We start from the raw sequence: 19,253 nt of genomic DNA, 5'->3' as shown, positions 1-19,253 counted from the left end.
AAAAAATTTCCTTGGAGTTAGGAATCTGATTGTGCTACATTGAAGTCGCCTTGGTAGTGACGGCCAATCAGACATGATGACAGAGGAACTGAGAGCGGTTAAGCCAGTGTTCTGTACCTCACACACAGGATAAATAACACAAAAATTACCAATGTTGCGCCAACACACCCGCGCAAGCACTCTCTCAACATTCACACTCATACACACCTCACAGTATTCCAATTCTAAAAGACTGCTAATCATACTTGAGTGAAACAAAAAGCCCACCCAAAGAAAAGCCCAACTTTATATATAGATACAATTTGCAATTGTTTTGTCCTTGTTTTTAGAAAAAAATTATTTTTTAACACGTATAAATTGTGTTATTCTGTCCCTCTATATTGATACATACATATATATTTATATATATATATATATATATATATATAATCGTTTTTTTTTTTATTGGAAGAGTATAAAAAAAAGCACATGCACACACACAACTGTCCACTTCCTCATACAAGCTACCTTCACACCAGCGGTGTGCTCACATGCTAGGGAATGTTAGTACACAAATCTGAACAAACACGCTCACTCATTTTCTCTCTCACATACACAATCCTGTACTTGCGCAAACATACAATGAAGACTGCGGCCACCACGTACCCACCCAAGATAAAAAAAAAAAAAAATAAATAAAACATAAATAAAAAAAATAACAAACAAAAAGAAAAGAAAAAAAAACATGATCCGAGAAATGGCAGTGGTTGGAGTGACCTAATCCAAACAAAATAACAAAAGAAGGAAAAAAAAAAAAAGAAAAACTTCATACAAACCATTATCTTTGGACTCATGGGGTTAGTAACCAAAGCAACCAGAGATGTGCAGGTGTGTGTCTGTGTGTCTCTGTGCTAGTTTACGTGGACAATGAGCACAGCGCTATAGGAAGCTCGTCACAGGACAGTTGAACAAGTGTGTGTGTGTGTGTGTGTTTTTGTTGAGGGGGGGGTATGTATATCAAAGACAGTTTCAGTTGGATGTAACAGGAGAAGGGGTGAGGAGTCCAGTGTGTTGAAAGATGGGAGTCCAGTTGGCTGTGCTGCGCAATGTGATCCTGGGATGAAAAGTGGTGTATATTTGTGTGTGGGTAGGTTTGTGTCTGTACGTATGTGTGTAGAAGAAATAGGCTGGGGATTGTCACTCGGAATCCCGCTGAACTTCTGAGGCATCCGCTCTGCAGATAGGACAAGTTCTGTTAGCCTGGGGGTGGGGTGGGGGTGGGGGAGGAAGACAAAAAAAAAAAAAAATCAAAGATCAAAAAAGAAATATTCATAAAGAACTTCATTACATTGAACTAAATACAAGCCAAGGAAATATATATATATATATATATATATATATATATATATATATATATATATATTCTGAAATCACATGTCTCTAAAACAGGGGTGGGCAATCTTATCCGCAAAGGGCCGGTGTGGCTGCTGGTTTTTGTTCCAACCAACCAGGAGGTCACATGATCATTTGTTTTACTCAAGCCAACTAATTAAAGGAGTGAAATCAGGCGTGCTTGAGCCTGAATGGACTTAAATCCAGCAGCCACACCGGCCCTTTGCGGATAAGATTGCCCACCCCTGCTCTAAAAGGACCCTTACAAGGGTAAAAGTTAGTTAGAAAGTTAATGCAAGGTTAGAATGTGCTGCTATGAAGATAATGATTTACACTACTCCTAAGTGTGACGTGTTGGCTTATGTAATGTTCCTTAAATTTATATAAAGGCTCTTAATGTCCATGCAGGGCCTTGTCAAATAAAATAGTACCCAAATAAAATATTTCAGATTACCACATTTTTAGACAATCTCCTTCATATATAAAAACTCAGTAGACTTGGAGGTTCCGTGTTGATTGTGGATACTGAACAGAATATATATATAAATATAAATATAAATAAATGTGCTGTAGATATTACTACCACTTTACAGAATTATCCATCTCTGAGTCATGAACCATATCACCTCAAACCACTCAAACCACCAATAACTTTTTTGTTTACATCTCAACCATCAAACTAAGTAGGAATGGTGCAAATTACAGTAGAATTTCCTTTTCAAAACATAAGGTTGATTAATGTTTCTGCGTTGACTGAATGTAGATTCTACCCCGCAGCCTGCGCAAGAGCACTACGCCATAATGTTTGTACTTGTGAACTGGTGTCTGTGTCACTCTGCAATTACAAAGCCAAAACACTAGGGATAAGTCACAAATATTTTTCTCAACCCTAACCTAAAACCTACTGCCAAACAAACAGCCTTAGGGTCTGTGTTGACTGGACACATTGTTACATTTCTGGGGTGGTGCATGTTGGGGTTAAGGTGTAGGGTTCAACATAGAAGCATAAAAATGCCTTTAAAAGGAGCACACAGTTGCTTTGACACACACTCACCTTGAGCCACTTGTCGACACACTTGGCATGGAACTCATGATTGCAGGGCAGGACTCTCAGCAGCTGTCGAGACTCAAAGTCACACATACACACCACACACCTGCACGCACACAGAAAAACCAAGGTTTGAAGAACACTAACATTTCAGTAAAGAAATAGGCTTCTTGTTTTCTATAATATTTTACAATGCTGTATAATTACAATTATTTTTAACAGGCACAGTCTGCTATGACTGAAAAGCAACACAGAGGTCAAAGATTATTGCATGAATAGCACTATGGTTTTAATTAAGTTTGAAAATTAACATAAGGATGATTTTGTGTACAGTTGTGTGTGTGAGTCTAGTCAACAAACAACTAAAAGTAAGGCTGTCTTTAGCCACTAACCTTTTTTTAAAATTATTACAATAATAAGAAGAATTTAATTATCTAAATTCACTTTGAAGAATGTAGGGTGCCAGTGATATTCACATTTTCAAATAAGATTTAATTACACACATTATACAAGTGCTGGTAATTAATTTACAATATCATGAAAATGTTGATTTATTTCAGTAATACCATTCAAAAAGTGAAACTTGTATATTACATTCATTCATTACACACTGATATATTTCAAGTGTTTATTTCTTTTAATTTGATTATTATAACTGACAACTAATGAAAGTATCTCAGAAAATTAGAATACTGTGAAAACGTTCAATATTGAAGATGCTTGGTGCCACAGCCTAATCAGCTAATAACTCAAAACAGATGCAAAGGCCTTTAAATGGTCTCTCAGTCTAGTTCTGTAGGCTACACAATCATGGGGAAGACTGCTGACCTGACAGTTGTCCAAAAGACGACCACTGACACCTTACACAAGCAGGGCAACACACAAATCGTCATTGCTAAAGACGCTGGCTGTTCACAGAATTCTGTATCAAAGCACAATAATAGAGGCGTGGGGAAGGTGTAAAAGCGTATAAGCAATAGGGATAACGGACCCTGGAGAGGATTCTCAAATAAAACCCATTCAAAAACATTCACATTCACAAAGACTGGACTGCAGCTGGAGTCAGTGCTTCAAGAACCTCTACACACAGACGTATGCAAGACATGGGTTTCAGCTGTCGCATTCCTTGTGTAAAGCCACGCCTGAACAAGAGACAGCGTCAGAAGTGTCTCTCGCCTGCTGAGTGGTCCAAAGTTATGTTCCCTGATGAAAGTAAATTTTGCATTTCCTTTGGAAATCAAGGCCCCAGCATCTGGAGGAAGAGAGGAGAGGCACAGAATCCATGTTGCTTGATGTCCAGTGTAAATTTTCCACAGTCAGTGATGGTTTGGGGTGCCATGTCATCTGCTGATGTTGGTCCAGTGTTTTCTGAGGTCCAAGGTCAAAGCAGCCGTCTACCAGGAATTTTTAGAGCACTTTATGTTTCCTGCTGCTGACCAACTTTATGGAGATGCAGTTTTCATTTTTCAACAGGACTTGGCACCTGCACACAGTGCCAAAACTACCAGTACCTGGTTTAAGGACCATGGTCTCCCTGTTCTTAATTGGCCAGCAAAGTCACCTGACCTTAACCCAATAGAAAATCTATGGGGTATTGTGAAGAGGAAGGTGCAATACACCAGACCCAACAATGCAGAAGAGCTGAAGACCTGAGCAGTGCCACAGACTGATCGACTCCATGCCACACCTCATTGCTGCAGTAATTCAGGCAAAAAGAGGCCCAACTATGTATTGATTGTTGTACATGCTCATACCTTTCATGTTCATACTTTTCAGTTGGCCAGCATTTCTAAAAATGTTTTTTTTGTATTGGTCTTAAGTAATGTTCTGATTTTCTAAAATACTGAATTTGGGGTGTTCATTATTTGTCAGTTTTAATCATCAAATTAAAAGAAATAAACACTTGAAATATATCAGTCTGTGTGTACTGAATGAGTATAATATACAAGTTTCACATTTTAAATGGAATTACTGAAATAAATCAACTTTTTCATGATATGCTATGACCAGCACCTGTATGTATGTATGTATATGTATATATGTGTGTGTGTGTGTGTGTGTGTGTGTGTGTTGCTTACAGGGTCTGCTCAGACTGGTGATTGCTGGGATTGAATCTGTAGGAAGGCAGCTGTTCTATATCAGCTTTAGTCAGACCACGTGGTTTGGCCTCCCCAAGACGCTCCGCTAGATTCAACAGTGCCTGAAAATATACACAAACACAAACTGAATAAAGGAGATACTCAAGAAGATAGTAATGCAGCTGTTCTAGGCTAGGCAGCTACCAATTACAGAATTTAACTTCTAGAACTTTATTTTTTCATTAGGAACATATACAAGGAGATTAAGTTAGCAACACTTTATAAATGCTAAATAATCTCAAAATGGTAGGTTTAGGTGCTGAGGGATTAACATAATATTCAGATATTTTAATGAACTTGTACATCATGGGATGCAGAGGGAGACAACTTTATAATTGTTTTACTTCTTTATTTTACTGAATGGTACACCAACAGATTCATTTCTAAAATATATATATTTAGAAATGTCAGTACTCCAATACAGAAACACTGAATTATTAACCAAGTAGCTTGCATACCACCACCCCCAACCCAAACACCTGTTTACCTAATCGAGTAACAAAACTTTGTCTCCCCTTGTGATTTATAGAGCTGTAAATATCTGAGATTGCAAAACCTGCCATCATAATTTTAATAATGATTAGTTGTAAAAAGATAAATTTCACCTCATAATTCTCCACTTCTCCATCGTCTACATCCAGCTCTAAGCTGATGGCAGGCCCCACAGCTGTAGGCTGCACTGGAAGAACAGACCTATATAGAGAAATGAGAGAAAGAATTAAGAATCAGTAGTGTTGCAGTCACACAGCTCCAGGGTCCTGGGGTAGTGGGTTTGAGCCCTGCTCCTGGTGACTGTCTGTGAGGAGTTTGGTGTGTTCTCCCTGTGTCCACACGGGTTTCCTCCGGGTGTTCAATGTACAAAGACTGGAGTATTTTATAGTTTTTCTTCAGAGTTTCAGTAAGCTGACTGAACAAGTAAACTGCTGAAATAAATCACCACAAATATGTGTACTGGCTTTGGTTCACAAAAACACTTCTGGTTATCTCCCGGGTACTACAGTGGGTTTAGTGTGAATAATGTAAAATTTAAAGGGCTTTACCAATCCATCTCACTAATGCTCGGTTTATAAATACAGTCATAAATGTATAAATACAGTGTGTGTGTGTGTGTGTGTGTGTGTGTCAGTCTATTGTGTCATTATATAAGAATACAGCACCCCAGTGTGGAATGTCTGGGCAATGCATCCATCAAATTAACTTCTACATGAACACGGGTTATCTAATGTATTCTGTTGATATGAAAGTGTGTAAAACTCACAGGAAATAGGGCAGGAGGCTAGGGTGGTAAGGGGGTGGAGGCACGGCCTGCTGAGAGCGATAACGGCGACCTGTGATTCGTCGAGGCATGAAGTGAGGATATGGCTAAAGGGAAAAATAAAATGGGGGGGGGTGGGGGGGTACAGATTACAACACTTAAAATATTCCACATTATCATATATTTTAAATATATTTCTGTTGCAGCTAATCAAACACAAGCAGGGATTTCTTTGCGACTACACTAATATTAAACCTTTTGTCTAAGGCATTTAAATAAAATACATCTTATTTCAATTAAATACCACAAAGAATATGGAGATATCCAGTCGAGAACTGGGTTGTGCATAAAAATTTTCGAAGCTAATTTTACCAAAGCTGTGCAAACCTAGCAAATGTTTTTAAGGTGCTTTTGCCATGCTTTTGAAACATTCAAAATTAAACACTACGACAACTCAAATCTTGTGTCTATTATGTCGTTGAATCATTCATTGTCGTAGGCTCAATAAAGATACCGTTCTCATGGTGCACTGCTGATAATATATTAATACTGTATAGAGCACAACAGAGGACCACCCACAATTTCAATGCCTCTGGTTCCAGAAATAAGGATCCCATTCATTTTCTTCTTAGACATTTTGAAAATTCTTTAAATCAAGAATTTTAAGAACTCAAACAAACCAAAAGCTTTGGGAAAAAAAAAAAAAAAAAAAAAAACCCCAGCAAAAGTACAAGCAACACTGTGCACTAAATGTTCTCAATTTTGGAATGAAATACAGATCCCACAAAGCACTGCGAATGGTTTCAGCCAATCACTTTCACCTCATTTCAGTTTTCGCACATTTTCAATCAATATTTATCTCATGTTTTTAATGTATGAAAATGTTGTTTTACTAGCTATACTTTCTGTAGTTTAAAAAAAATAATAATAATAAATAAAAAAACATCTGTGAACCAAACCATTGTGCAGCAGGCTGCCATTTGACATGGAATGGATGGCTCTGTGCCTTTTTAAAAAATGTATTTATTTATTTAGGAGCTTATTTTTTTCAATATGGAGATGCAATTACAGAGGGAACAATGATTACACATTAGTAAACTTTCTAATAGTCTATGGTGGGAAAAAGAGGTGGGTAGGGAGTAGGCCAGAAGTACATATTGCTCTATATTTCAAATCACAAAATGACTTCAGACAAAGCACAAATATTTGCTGTCCTTGCATCAAATCAATTGCTTCCCCCTCCAAAAAATACAAACCGGATTCCAAAAAAGTTGGGACACTAAACAAATTGTGAATAAAAACTGAATACAATGATGTGGAGATGGCAATATTTTATACGTAATAGAACATAGATGACAGATCAAAAGTTTAATCTGAGTAAATGTAATATTTTAAAGGAAAAATGTTGATTCAAAATTTCATGGCATCAACAAATCCCAAAAAAGTTGGGACAAGGCCATTTTTTTACCACTGTGTGGCATCCCCCCTTCTTCTTACAACACTCAACAGACGTCTGGGGACAGAGGAGACCAGTTTCTCAAGTTTAGAAATAGGAACACTCTCCCATTCATGTCTAATACAGGCCTCTAACTGTTCAATCTGGACTGCAGGCTGGCCATTTCAGTACCCGGATCCTTCTCCTACGTAGCCATGATGTTGTGATTGCTGCAGAATATGGTCTGGCATTATCTTGTTGAAAAATGCAGGCTCTTCCCTGAAAGAGATGATGTCTAGATGGGAGCATATGTTGTTCTAGAACCTGAACGTAGTTCTCTGCATTAATGGTGCCTTTCCAGACATGCAAGCTGCCCATGCCACAAGCACTCATGCAACCCCATACCATCAGTGATGCAGGCTTCTGAACAGAGCGTTGATAACAACTTGGGTTATCCTTGTCCTCTCTGGTCCGAATGACATGGTGTCCCAGTGTTCCATAAAGAACTTCAAATCGTGACTCATCTGACCACAGAACAGTCTTCCATTTTGCCACACTCCATTTTAAAAGACCCCTGGCCCAGTGCAAACGTCTGAGCTTGTGGAGCTTGCTTAGAAATGGCTTCCTCTTTGCACTGTAGAGTTTCAGCTGGCAAGGGCGGATGGCACGGTGGATTGTGTTCACTGACAATGCTTTCTGGAAGTATTCCTGAGCCCATTCTGTTATTTCCTTGACAGTGGCATTCCTGTTTGAGGTGCAGTGATGTTTAAGGGCCCGGAGATCACGAGCATCCAGTAGAGTTTTATGGTCTTGACCCTTACGCACAGCAATTGTTCCAGATTCTCTCAATCTTTTGATGATGTTATGCATGGTTGATGATGATAACTTAAAAGTCTTTGCTATTTTACGCTGGGTAACACCATTCTGGTATTGCTGCTGTATCTTTCTGCACAACAATGGTGGAATTGGTGATCCTCTTACCATCTTGGCTGCAGAGAGGAACTGACACTCTGAGAAGCTCTTTTTATACACAATCATGTTGTCACTTGACCTATTTAGTGTTAATTGGTCTTCCAGCTGTTCATTATATGCTCAATTTCCAGCCACTTATTGCTACTTGTCCCAACTTTTTTGGGATTTGTTGACACTGTGAAATTCTGAATCAACATATTTTTCCTTTAAAATGTTACATTTACTCAGATTAAATTTTTGATCTGTCATCTATGTTCTATTACGAATAAAATATTGCCATTTGCCATCTCCACATCATTGCATTCAGTTTTTATTCACAATTTGTTTAGCGTCCCAACTTTTTTGGAATCCAGTTTGTAAATAATATTAAATTAAAATAAATAAATAAATAAATAAATAAATAAATAAAATCTGTTGTGTTTGGCTTCCTCTTCAAATGCAATACATTCTGGTTTAAATTAGTTTACACTTGTGATTATAAAATTTGTTCAAAGATTGATCAAATTAATGATACAATTCTCTAACTTTCCTAATCCTATAGCTGCTGGTTCTGTGCCTTGCTGATGCCAGACCATTCAGTTTAAATCTCCATGGTAACATCACCATCTCTGATTGATGGAACTCGCATTATGTACTATGGGAAATGTATTTCTTTATGAGGAATTGGGGAATAAATGTGATTTTTTTTTTTAAACAAAATTGAAAACATGATGATTCATGGCTTTAACTGGAGTAGATATCACCTCGTTATCTGCTGGTCAGTGGAGGTCTGCATTGGCTGGATAAAATATGAAGGGTAAAATCTAAATCTGTATGGCGATTATGAATGGGATTTTTAAAGCTGGAACCAGACTATTGCACTCTTATGCTTCAGTGTGGGATTGTGAATAGTAAATTTTGGGTAATGTAGTCCACTGACCACTCCAAAGAGCTCCTGGGGCAGGGGTTCATGGGAGAGGAACTGCAGCGGCGTGGAGGGGGGTAAGGGGCTGGGGTGACCTGAGTGGGGGTAATTAAAACTGCCCCCCACAGATAGGTGATCGCCCAACAACTCCACTTCATTCTCGATCCTTTGCAGTGGCTGCACACACGGAAAATGCACAATGTATTTAAAGGTTGCTGTAAATAGACAGATTTACTGAGAATGATAAATAGAGTTCATCTCCAATAACAGACATTTACAAAAAAATTATTTTCCCTATTTATTTGAAAATAAAACACTAAAATGTATTTACACACACAATATATATGTGGACTGCAGCTTCCTTTGGTGGGGAAAAAAAAAAAAAAAAAAAAAAGAATGTTTTCTAATAGTATGGGAAGACTGATACATTTATACTGATGTAACGGCCTTTGTGTCTTCTCTTACTCTAAATGTTGAGACATTTCTGTAAGGACTGAATGGCATGCAGCCATGGGGACATTAGTTCTAGCAGGGGGGAGTTAGAAAAAAAGTCCACCATGAATAAACGTAAGGCAATGCATGGAGCTTCTTCACTCCATCAAGCAGTTCCACTGCTCCACAGCCTAATGCTGGCAGGTTCATACCCCACTAGCAGACACCTGGCATTGAGCAGGATGACTTTAGGCTCATGTCCAGCTGTAATATTCCTTATATTTACAAATATAATTAACAATTATTACAATTATTCTATGAAGAGCAACTCACATGAGAGAAGAATAAATTTGCTTCATAATCCCTAAATGTACATATTCAAAAACAGGTTTAGGAAGAGGTGTCATTATAAGAGCAATTTCTTACAGTGAAACATTCATTGTCCATACTGCTTTACAGCCACTTTAACTGTACCACTATACACCTGTCTGGAATCAACAACATTGAGGTTTTCCTTTGTGCAGTATCACAATGTACTGTGCAGCACTTACCGATCGTGACTGTTGTGTTTGGAAGGGGAGGAACTGTCCTGGGGGTGGCAAGTGTGGCGGGTGGTGTGAGAGATGTGGAGGGTGGAGTAGAAACGCAGGATCGTTGGAGAGGAGAGAAGGAAAGGCATACGGAACCGGCAAGTGCTGCACTGAACATGCAGGTAACATCTGTGAGAGAGAGAGAGAGAGAGAGAGAGAGAGAGAGAGAGAGAGAGAGAGAGAGAGAGAGAGAATAAATTAGAGGCCCACACCTTCTGGTACGTTATCATTTATTTCCTAGAAATTTGTTTAAGCTGGAAAATGGAGATGTTTTATTGTCTGAGCAGTGAGCTGCACTTTTCTCCATTAAAGCTTATGTGAAAGCTTTGTTTTTGATGTTGACCAAACATCTGAAACATTTACTCAAAAAAACAGAGATTCTAATTAAAATATCATAAAAATGCTCTAAAATACTATAATAGAGAAAAAGAAAGTTTCATTTAACGTGTTCATACCTCTGCACACATTTCATCTCCATTTCATAAAACAAGAATACTAGCAATTTAACTTGCTATTGATCACGATGACTCATACAGTTATGATTAACCTGATTCAATGTTTTAATTGAATGAAAGCACTAAAAATAAATAAACCTTCATTTGTAATTCAGGTGTCCTGTCCACCAGTTTGTAAACTTTGCAACCAAGCTACTCTACAGGTCTATATCCAAGCTGAGGTTTTCAATTCTGACCACTAGGGGGATGCAGATCCTAACATTATAAAATCATGATCATTTATAGTCATGTACTCTGCTCAATGTAAACACACCGGAGGTGGGACGCTGCAGACTGGATAGTGTTGCTGACCACTGAAGACTACAGAGCAGGCGGGGACCTGCTGCTGAGAAGAGCATGCTGGGAGGTGTTGTCCCGTACAGAGTGGAGGTGGGAGACCATGGGGTGGCACCGGGGACACAGTATACGACACCGGGACTGTTCCCTGAGGGAGCTAAATGCACACAATATATATATATATATATATATATATATATATATATATATATATATATATATATATATATATATATATATATATATATATTTACATTTTAAATATTAAATATATTTACAATGAAATAAATATGTCCAATGGAACAATATATATATATATATATATATATATATATATATATATATATATTTTTTTTAAACACTTAACTATACAGAGCAGTTAAGGAATCTTTGCTTATATTCTATATAAGTTTACGTACCAGCACTCTTCTCCATCTCACTACAAAGTCCAGTAAATAAACAGCAACTATAAAACCACAATTTGACTAGTGTTGCCCCAACTTGTGCGTGTCCAACCCACATTGCTGCAGGTCTAACCTGTTCGTGGAGGTCCATCACCATGGTTCCCTGCTGCTGAGGGTGCAGTAACCGTGGCGACAGAGTGGGAGGATGGAAAGCCCGGGGTTCATCGAGGCCAGTGGGAGGGTGGGGGGGCGGCTGGCTGTAGGGATGGAGGGAGTGAGGGTGAGGGTGGGGGTGAGGATGAGGAGGGTGGCGATAGTTTTCATCCTGAGCGGCACCGGGAGAGCCGTGGTGCGGAGCGTGGAGCCGAGAGAGACGCTCACGGCGACCTCTCTGACGACGAGCTGGGGGACTGCACAGAGAAGGAGGAAGAAAGAGGCTTAATTATCATCATTTATTAATTTATAATATCAATATCACTAAAAATATGTTCAGATTTATGATCATCAATATCAACTACATAAACGCACCACTCAGCCAAAACATTAACTCCTTTTTGTTTAAACCCATTGTCCATTTTATTAGCTCCACCAACTTTAAAGTTGCACTTTGTAGTTCTATAACACACTGTAGCCCATTTTTTACCCTGTATTACTGAATCCACATCCAACCAATAGCGTCCTGAGTCCACAAATGAAGAACTACAAGACGACCCACATACACTGATGAGCTACTGTCTACATCTACATGGTGGATCACAGAAGTAGGTGTGTCTAACAGAGCAGACAGCAGCACTGCTGTGTTTGATCCACTCGTACCAGTGTCACACACACTAACACAACCACCACCATGTCAGCGTCACTGCAGCACTGAGAATGATGGTGGTCCTGTCAATTTCTAAAAATTCAAGGTCAGGTTAAAGGGGAAAGCAAATTGGATTGTTGTAATTGTAGAAGTGCAAATATTGTAAGATTTTGTGACATTGTTCTTAAGATTTTTAATACAAAGGCTAACACTATGTAATCTCTCAGTCAATATATGAATATCGTTTATACTACTAAATACACTCAACATTACTCAAATGTAAAAATGGATACCATCACAAAATTCCTTAAGATAACATTTTAGATACAACAATGCAATAAATTATGATTTTTGTAGAGGAAGTAATACCATTGGAATTAAGTTTATTTCTACTGAATGTAGCTTGTCTGCTGAGTTTAACCTACTGGAAACAACAAAACATTGTGTGTGTAACAATAAAAACAAATAAACAGTAATTTGCTTTTTAAATTGCTTTAAAGCATTTAAACAGCTGTACCTCATCTTCATCAACAAAAGGTACTAGGCATGCAGGAATATAAAATTTTTTTGGGCCAATATGATTACCAATAAGTATCATGGTGAAGCAGAAACCACATTAATAACTGATAATTTTATCTTTTGTATTTAAAGCAAATTCACACTGGATGAAAGCAAAACACATTATTTTTAACCATAGATGGTCATAGGGCAAACCTTTTCTTCAGTATTTCTACATATCTTTAGTGTGTAATTGAATCTTTAAGTTTATTAGGTTAAGTTCATTTCTAAATTACCAAAGATTTACTGATGGTTCCGTATGAATGGTTTCTAAAGGGGCGCTAATTAGTGCAGCATCGGGTTAGTTTTGGAGAGCAAGGGAGAGAACGACAAAGTGGCTCTGAGCAAGGGAGTGTGTGTGTTTGAGTGAATGTGTGTGATCATTTTTCATTGTGTTTCAGTAATAAATTCAGATGATGAATGGCTCTATATCCATTTTAATGCGTTTTATATAAGAAGGGGTTTGGCACTGAAGGTTGAGAGTATCTTTCTGTCGTTTAACCTGCTGTGTGTGTACCGCTTACACCGCTGTAATCAGTAAACATTTGATTATTTTTTAAACAGTAATTTACCAAGATTTTGATTTTGTATAAAATAATGTAGCATAAAAATCTACCGTAATGTAGCGTGTGCATAAACAGCAAAAAGGAAACAATTTTACAAAAAGTAACCTTAAAGCTTCACAGTAAATAACACAAACACAGAATATTTGCTGGGCTGAGTCATTAAGCAAACAAGTCAGAATATCATGATTACAACGATACTGATTTTTAAAAAAAAAAAATGACGATGTTATCACGAATGATACAATATGGACCAGCCCTACTCTGTACATACACTGTGATAAATGTGCACATAGAATACACTTGTATAATTACAGGTGTCAGTGCATATGTGCATGCACAAAAAAAAAAAACCCTACAAAGTTAAAGGTTGTAATATCGGCTAAGATTCCAGTAGTGGGCCAATAACAAATTTTTTATGTTTGTTCTTTAAAGTGTTACTCACATCACTCAACAATCCAGCTGTATTGTAGTCCCTGACTGAATTCAAGTTTGTTAGAGCACACAGAGGCAGTCATATAAAACAGGTCTAATACAGAATCTCTAACAGATCCAGGCCATAGTGTGTCAGAATAAAAACTCTCCTAACATGAAGCAGTATCAGCTGGGATATTTTAGGATATTTGGATATATTAGGGATATTTACAGTAGGATATTAACATATTTTAATTAAAGGTCAATTACACAAGTGCCCTACGCCTTTGAGCGTTTATAAATGTGCAGTATGTCTGCATCGTTCTGAAATTACACTGCCAAACCACTAGGGCTGAATCCCAAATATATTCCTTAATCCTTCAGATTACACAGTGGTATAGTGGTGTAGTAGTAGTAGTTTTATAAATGTGAAATGCACTATGCAGGAAGTAGGGTGCTATTTGGAATACAGCCGTTTAAATGTGGCACCATGAAAGAAACAAAGTTGGCACTTTTTTCTTGTGTGTTCCCACTCCTCATAGTGTGGCCATTTTTTGTGTCAGAGTTCAGATCTTTTTCTCCTTGTTCCACATTTTTATTCTTTCCGTCATAACCAAACATTTGCTGCTGTCTGCGGTCTCTGTAGTGTGGAAAAATGTGGTTCATGTTTTTGGACTTCTTGTTTCAGCTTGATCCATGCTTGTCTGAATGTGGACCTATCACAGCTGTTGTCTGCGCTGAACGCGACACTTGGTTACGCTTCTGGAGAGGTGCATGTCAGTGCATGGTGTAGGGTTTACATTTACACATTGCTTACAGGGGAGGTTAGACGCAGAAACAAATTGGCCTTAAGACAATCAAAAAGGCTTCAGTGATCAACATGAAACATCAAAGCATTGCGTAAAGAGGGGTGCTGTACCTGCGTCTGTGCCGTGCAGGTGTGTGACAGCGCTCGGAGTGGTACGGTGTGTGGGGGTAGGGGTGTTGCCTGCGACTTGGTGGAAGCTCCCATGGTCTGATTGGTGGAGAAGGTGTGGAAGGTGGGGCAGATGTTAGTTCCAGCACAGCCTGTTGGGAAAGACGCTGACGTTTGGGGCTTGGAGAGTCCTCCGTCTGAGAGAGAGAGAGAGAGAGAGAGAGAGAGAGAGAGAGAGAGAGAGAGAGAGAGAGAGAGAGAGAGAGAGAGAGAGAGAGAATGAGAATATTCAGTACATTATAAAACAATGAATTCTCTTCAAAAGGGACATGGTAAAATATTTTGGGGAACTACTTCAACCAATGGTTTTAACATATGCTACACTTAGAATGTTGTTAATGCAACGTTTTTTCAACTACATTTTCTGCATCAAATCCATTTACAGCCACACTGAGTATATAGGTCTCTATAACACTTTACATTCTTTTTCTCTCTGTGTGTGTGTAATATATTCTTGTTCATTATTATTCACTCAGAGTACAGTCAGTCTATTGTGCCTGACAGTGTTAAAGGCATTTCCTGTGACGAAACAGCCTCCTGTTGCCTGGGGCGCAATGAGGTCACTTCCTGCAAGTGTGAGGAAACCCTGGTGGGGGAGGGAGCTGCTCAACGCCCACTCTCCCACAGACACACATTTTTAAACAGCCCCACATACAGTATGCTGGACCAAACCATGGGTTATGGGACTCTGAGTCTTCAAATATTGGGGAGGAAAAAAAATGTATGCATTTAAAAATGAAGAAAATGTTTAAAACCTACTGGGAATTTAACATAAGGCTATATTCCGAGTAAACATTGGGCCATTTCAGTTTCTCTATTCATCATCAACCAGAAAAGCAGAAAATACCAGAAAAGGGGGCTGTAACGTTTATTATTCATACTGTGATGACGATGAAAAGCAGTTCTTATCTTCTCCATCAAGCACACATGCCCTTTATGGGAAATCACTGACTCACATGGAGCTTTCACAAGCAGACACACGCACACACACAATGAAACAGCCTACATGAAGACAGAATTTACCCTATTACCATGCACAGGGAAAAGCCAGACAGGCTAAATTTACAAGCAGCTGACTAATACACACATGCCTGATTACATACAATGCCAGAGTGCGAGGTCTATCACACACAAAACTTATGCTTCATAAAACAAACAGCACAAAAGTCATAAAACACACTTCATTCCTTTACTTTCTAGTCATAAACTTCAACCGAGTATAAATAACTAATTTTCAGAAAATTCATTAGTCGGCTAAAATTCATGTTAAGCCACTAAGTTATTAGTATCACACACACTTCATTCATACGTTAGTCTCCCAGTCTTCCAGTTACTCATGCTGTACTGTCAACGCCTGGGTGGAGGGTGGGCGATTTCCCCTTCCAAAAAAAAATAAAAAGGCAAGTGTGACTTAGAGAGGACTCTCACACATATGCAAACACAAAAACGCATGGTTGTGAAAGAAAGCAATGACATGTGCACATCAAATGAGGCACAGTGAAGAACGTCACATACACCCTACACACACAGCAAACTGCAGCCCCCAGGGAAACCACGACTCAGCATGTATATACACACATTGTGGGTGGTAAAGTGATCTCACGCAGTAAAGTGTTAAGTCTCTGTGTGGAGAGACAGGGAGCAGCCACCAACACTGGGGTGAGTGAGTGAGTGAGTGCGTGTGTGTTTGTCTTGGATCATGCTCCACAGTTGTTTCCTGTTAGTGATTAAACACACACATGAGTCAGGATGTTTCTTTATTTCCCCCCTCACATGCCTTTAACCAGCCTGAGTAAATGTTTCACACCACCAGATCATTCTCAGGCCAAACTTAAGAAATTATGGCAGATATAGATGAAGATTAAAAGACAATTGTGACTAAAAACACACAAATTATATAGCATTACATATATGATAGCATTTGATTTAAAGCATTGTGACTTAACATGTTTGCAAGACTACATAAACACCCAAATTAATCAGAACCCATACACAATCATCTGGAGACGTCATTCTCATTGCAAAAAGTAACAGGACGATCAGCAAATCCTCCAATGCTATAATCACCATCACAAAGACAAGTATTCCAAAAAATAAACAAACAGTATATAGAATAGCTCTAATAAGATTAAATAAGGTGATCGAGTGGTGAACAGAAAAAAGGGGACAAAAAGACATGACAGGAAAAATTATGCAAATATGAAGCACATTCAAAATGAATAGCATCTGAGTAAGACACTAAGAAAGAAAGAATAGAAAATGAAAAAAGGCAAAATAAGAAAATGAAGACAGTAAGAGAGTCAAAAAATATGAGTAAATGAAGAGAAATAGTACAAACGTAAGACGTGATATGGAGAGAGAGAGAGAGAACACTGAGCCCCTAGGGAGGTGAGTGTGGGGGTTACTAGAGCAGCTTTAGGAGCTCTGAGGATCATCAACTACCAACAGACACTCAACACAGCCTCAGGGCACACAGACACAGGCCATAAAAGCACACACGCAAGGATGCAGAACCCCCCCCCCCCCCCCTCCCTCCCAACACCACACAAACACACACAAAGACTAATATGTATAAACACACACATACACACACAGTCATACATGCACACTACACTATAAACCCCTAACCCCCAGCATCTCTCTTACACACACACACACACACACGTCCAAACATGGCCAGACAGGTCCATTAGTATAAAACATTGATGGGAGCGAGGGGCTATGTTTGGGTGGGTGAGGGGCACTGCAGACACAAAATTAGGACAGAGCGTCTGTGGGCGTAACCAGAGGATCACAAGTCCCCAACCTCCTACCCCAACCAGTCCCACATAAAAACACCCACATCTAGAACCGGACTTTTTTTATTTGTTTTAAATGTCATAAGTACAGTGCAACAGTCAGAGCAGAGATTTACTGGAGTCCCAGGAAAGTGTTAACAATATGGACTATACAAATATTGTGATAAATAAATGTTACAATATGTTCAATTATGGTAAATTATGGGCTTTGTTTATACTCACACAATATTTCCACAATAACTGATCAATCTCAGAAAGAAGTATTTGAACTTGCTGATTTGATACCATTTAACCCATTAATTACTTACATTTAGTACCAGTCAATGATTTTAATCATAAACGTTGAAAACAAATTCTTCACAACAGTGTTTATAATATACTGCAATTCTGAATATTTAACTGTAAACCCTACAACGAATTGATCAATGCCTCTCTTCCACTGCACAGTCCCTACTCAGCTCTATTTGGTGACTGGAACTGGGTATGTTTTAGAATAGGCTTACTACTGGTTACAAGCAAGCCGAGTATGAACTAAACTGTCATGTAAACATTTGCAGAGCACTGATTGGCCAGAGGGGGGAGGAAGAAGAGAGGGGGGGGGGAATAATATCTATGTGACAATACAGACAACCAGCACAAACTTGCCATCTGTAAAATCACCAAGCTACAGCAGAGATCACATTTGTTTTTATCTGACTCTCAACGGCATCTTGTAAAATTATGCCATGGTCTTTTGAAGAGGGTTGGACATTGTCATTAATTCAGACATATCAGTAGGGGTGTTTTTTGTTGATCCTGAGCTGTGTTCAGTCCAAAACACGAAAATACTCGTTGAGTAAAAAATACGATTAACGTTACTGCCTTTAGAGACCTTATTTTTGTGACGTCATTGGCTATATTTCGGGGTTACCAGGGAGTAGAGTCCAGTAGAGTACTTAACATGCAGTGGAAACGCACCACAAGTGACAAAACACAAGCAGTGTATTTGTCCAATTTGAATGCCCATTGCAGCACTCTAGTCACAAAACAATACCTAAAAACACAAGTCTAAGCTTCCAGGACTTGTTAGTTAAATTAGCTTCAGAGCTCCAGTGGGAAACTAACACCACACAGAACCCGCCGCAGCACATCGAGTGTGTTTAAGCACAGGGCTGTGGGGTGTAAATTAGGTTTTTCACCCCACAACCTTTTTAAGTTTTGCTCATGACACACCAATTCCCCCGTGCTCACATCCTCACAGACGCTCCTGATAAGGGCTAAATATATATGAAGCTTTTACAGCAATCTCACTCCAGGATTAAGAGCGCTTTTTTATTAGAAATGCGACAAAAGGAAGGTTATTTGGTCCAGAGAATGACCGTGAACCTCAGGGTCCCTCTCTCTATTTCGCTGCCTTTTTTCTCTTTCATTATGTTCTGCCCTTTTATTTTTGTCTCCAACTCTCTCTTACACACACACAGAGTCAAACCCATTTTGAGACAGCCTCTATAGAGGCCTCATAGTGCAAGGAGAGCCTGTTTCTGTGTGTAAGCTCAGGAATGGCCTCTCTCGCGCACACAGTTACAACACAATATTTTCAGGACCTATCATGAGCCAATAGTTTATCTGTACAGCAGAGAATGTGTTAGTGTGTATTATATATATATATATATATATATATATATATATATATATATATATATATATATATATATACATACACACACACACATATATACATACACACACACCTCTGCAAATCAGAGATGAGATTTGTGTTTATTTGCTCAAAACCAAACAAACAATGCCCACCATTACAATAA

The 19,253-nt window shown here is 38.6% G+C and overlaps 1 protein-coding gene across 1 annotated transcript in view; it reads right to left on the bottom strand.

The window, feature by feature from the left end:
* Positions 1 to 428: 428 nt before the first annotated feature.
* rnf38 (ring finger protein 38) overlaps positions 429 to 19,253 on the bottom strand; it is a 50,811-nt gene continuing 31,986 nt past the window's right edge. Inside the window, exons 4-13 of the mRNA XM_066660829.1 lie at positions 14,597 to 14,790; positions 11,474 to 11,750; positions 10,914 to 11,093; positions 10,107 to 10,274; positions 9,139 to 9,300; positions 5,816 to 5,919; positions 5,163 to 5,250; positions 4,498 to 4,619; positions 2,426 to 2,525; positions 429 to 1,239 (exon numbers count right to left, since the gene is read on the bottom strand). Coding sequence (XP_066516926.1) covers positions 1,177 to 1,239; positions 2,426 to 2,525; positions 4,498 to 4,619; positions 5,163 to 5,250; positions 5,816 to 5,919; positions 9,139 to 9,300; positions 10,107 to 10,274; positions 10,914 to 11,093; positions 11,474 to 11,750; positions 14,597 to 14,790 — 1,458 coding nt within the window. The 3' untranslated portion in view covers positions 429 to 1,176. The remainder of the gene's footprint in view (positions 1,240 to 2,425; positions 2,526 to 4,497; positions 4,620 to 5,162; positions 5,251 to 5,815; positions 5,920 to 9,138; positions 9,301 to 10,106; positions 10,275 to 10,913; positions 11,094 to 11,473; positions 11,751 to 14,596; positions 14,791 to 19,253) is intronic.

This window comes from Hoplias malabaricus, chromosome 2 (genome assembly GCF_029633855.1).
Source record: "Hoplias malabaricus isolate fHopMal1 chromosome 2, fHopMal1.hap1, whole genome shotgun sequence".
Classification (NCBI taxonomy): domain Eukaryota; kingdom Metazoa; phylum Chordata; class Actinopteri; order Characiformes; family Erythrinidae; genus Hoplias; species Hoplias malabaricus.
The sequence above is the reverse complement of the archived record's forward strand: the minus strand, read 5'-3'. Positions and strand labels throughout refer to the sequence as shown.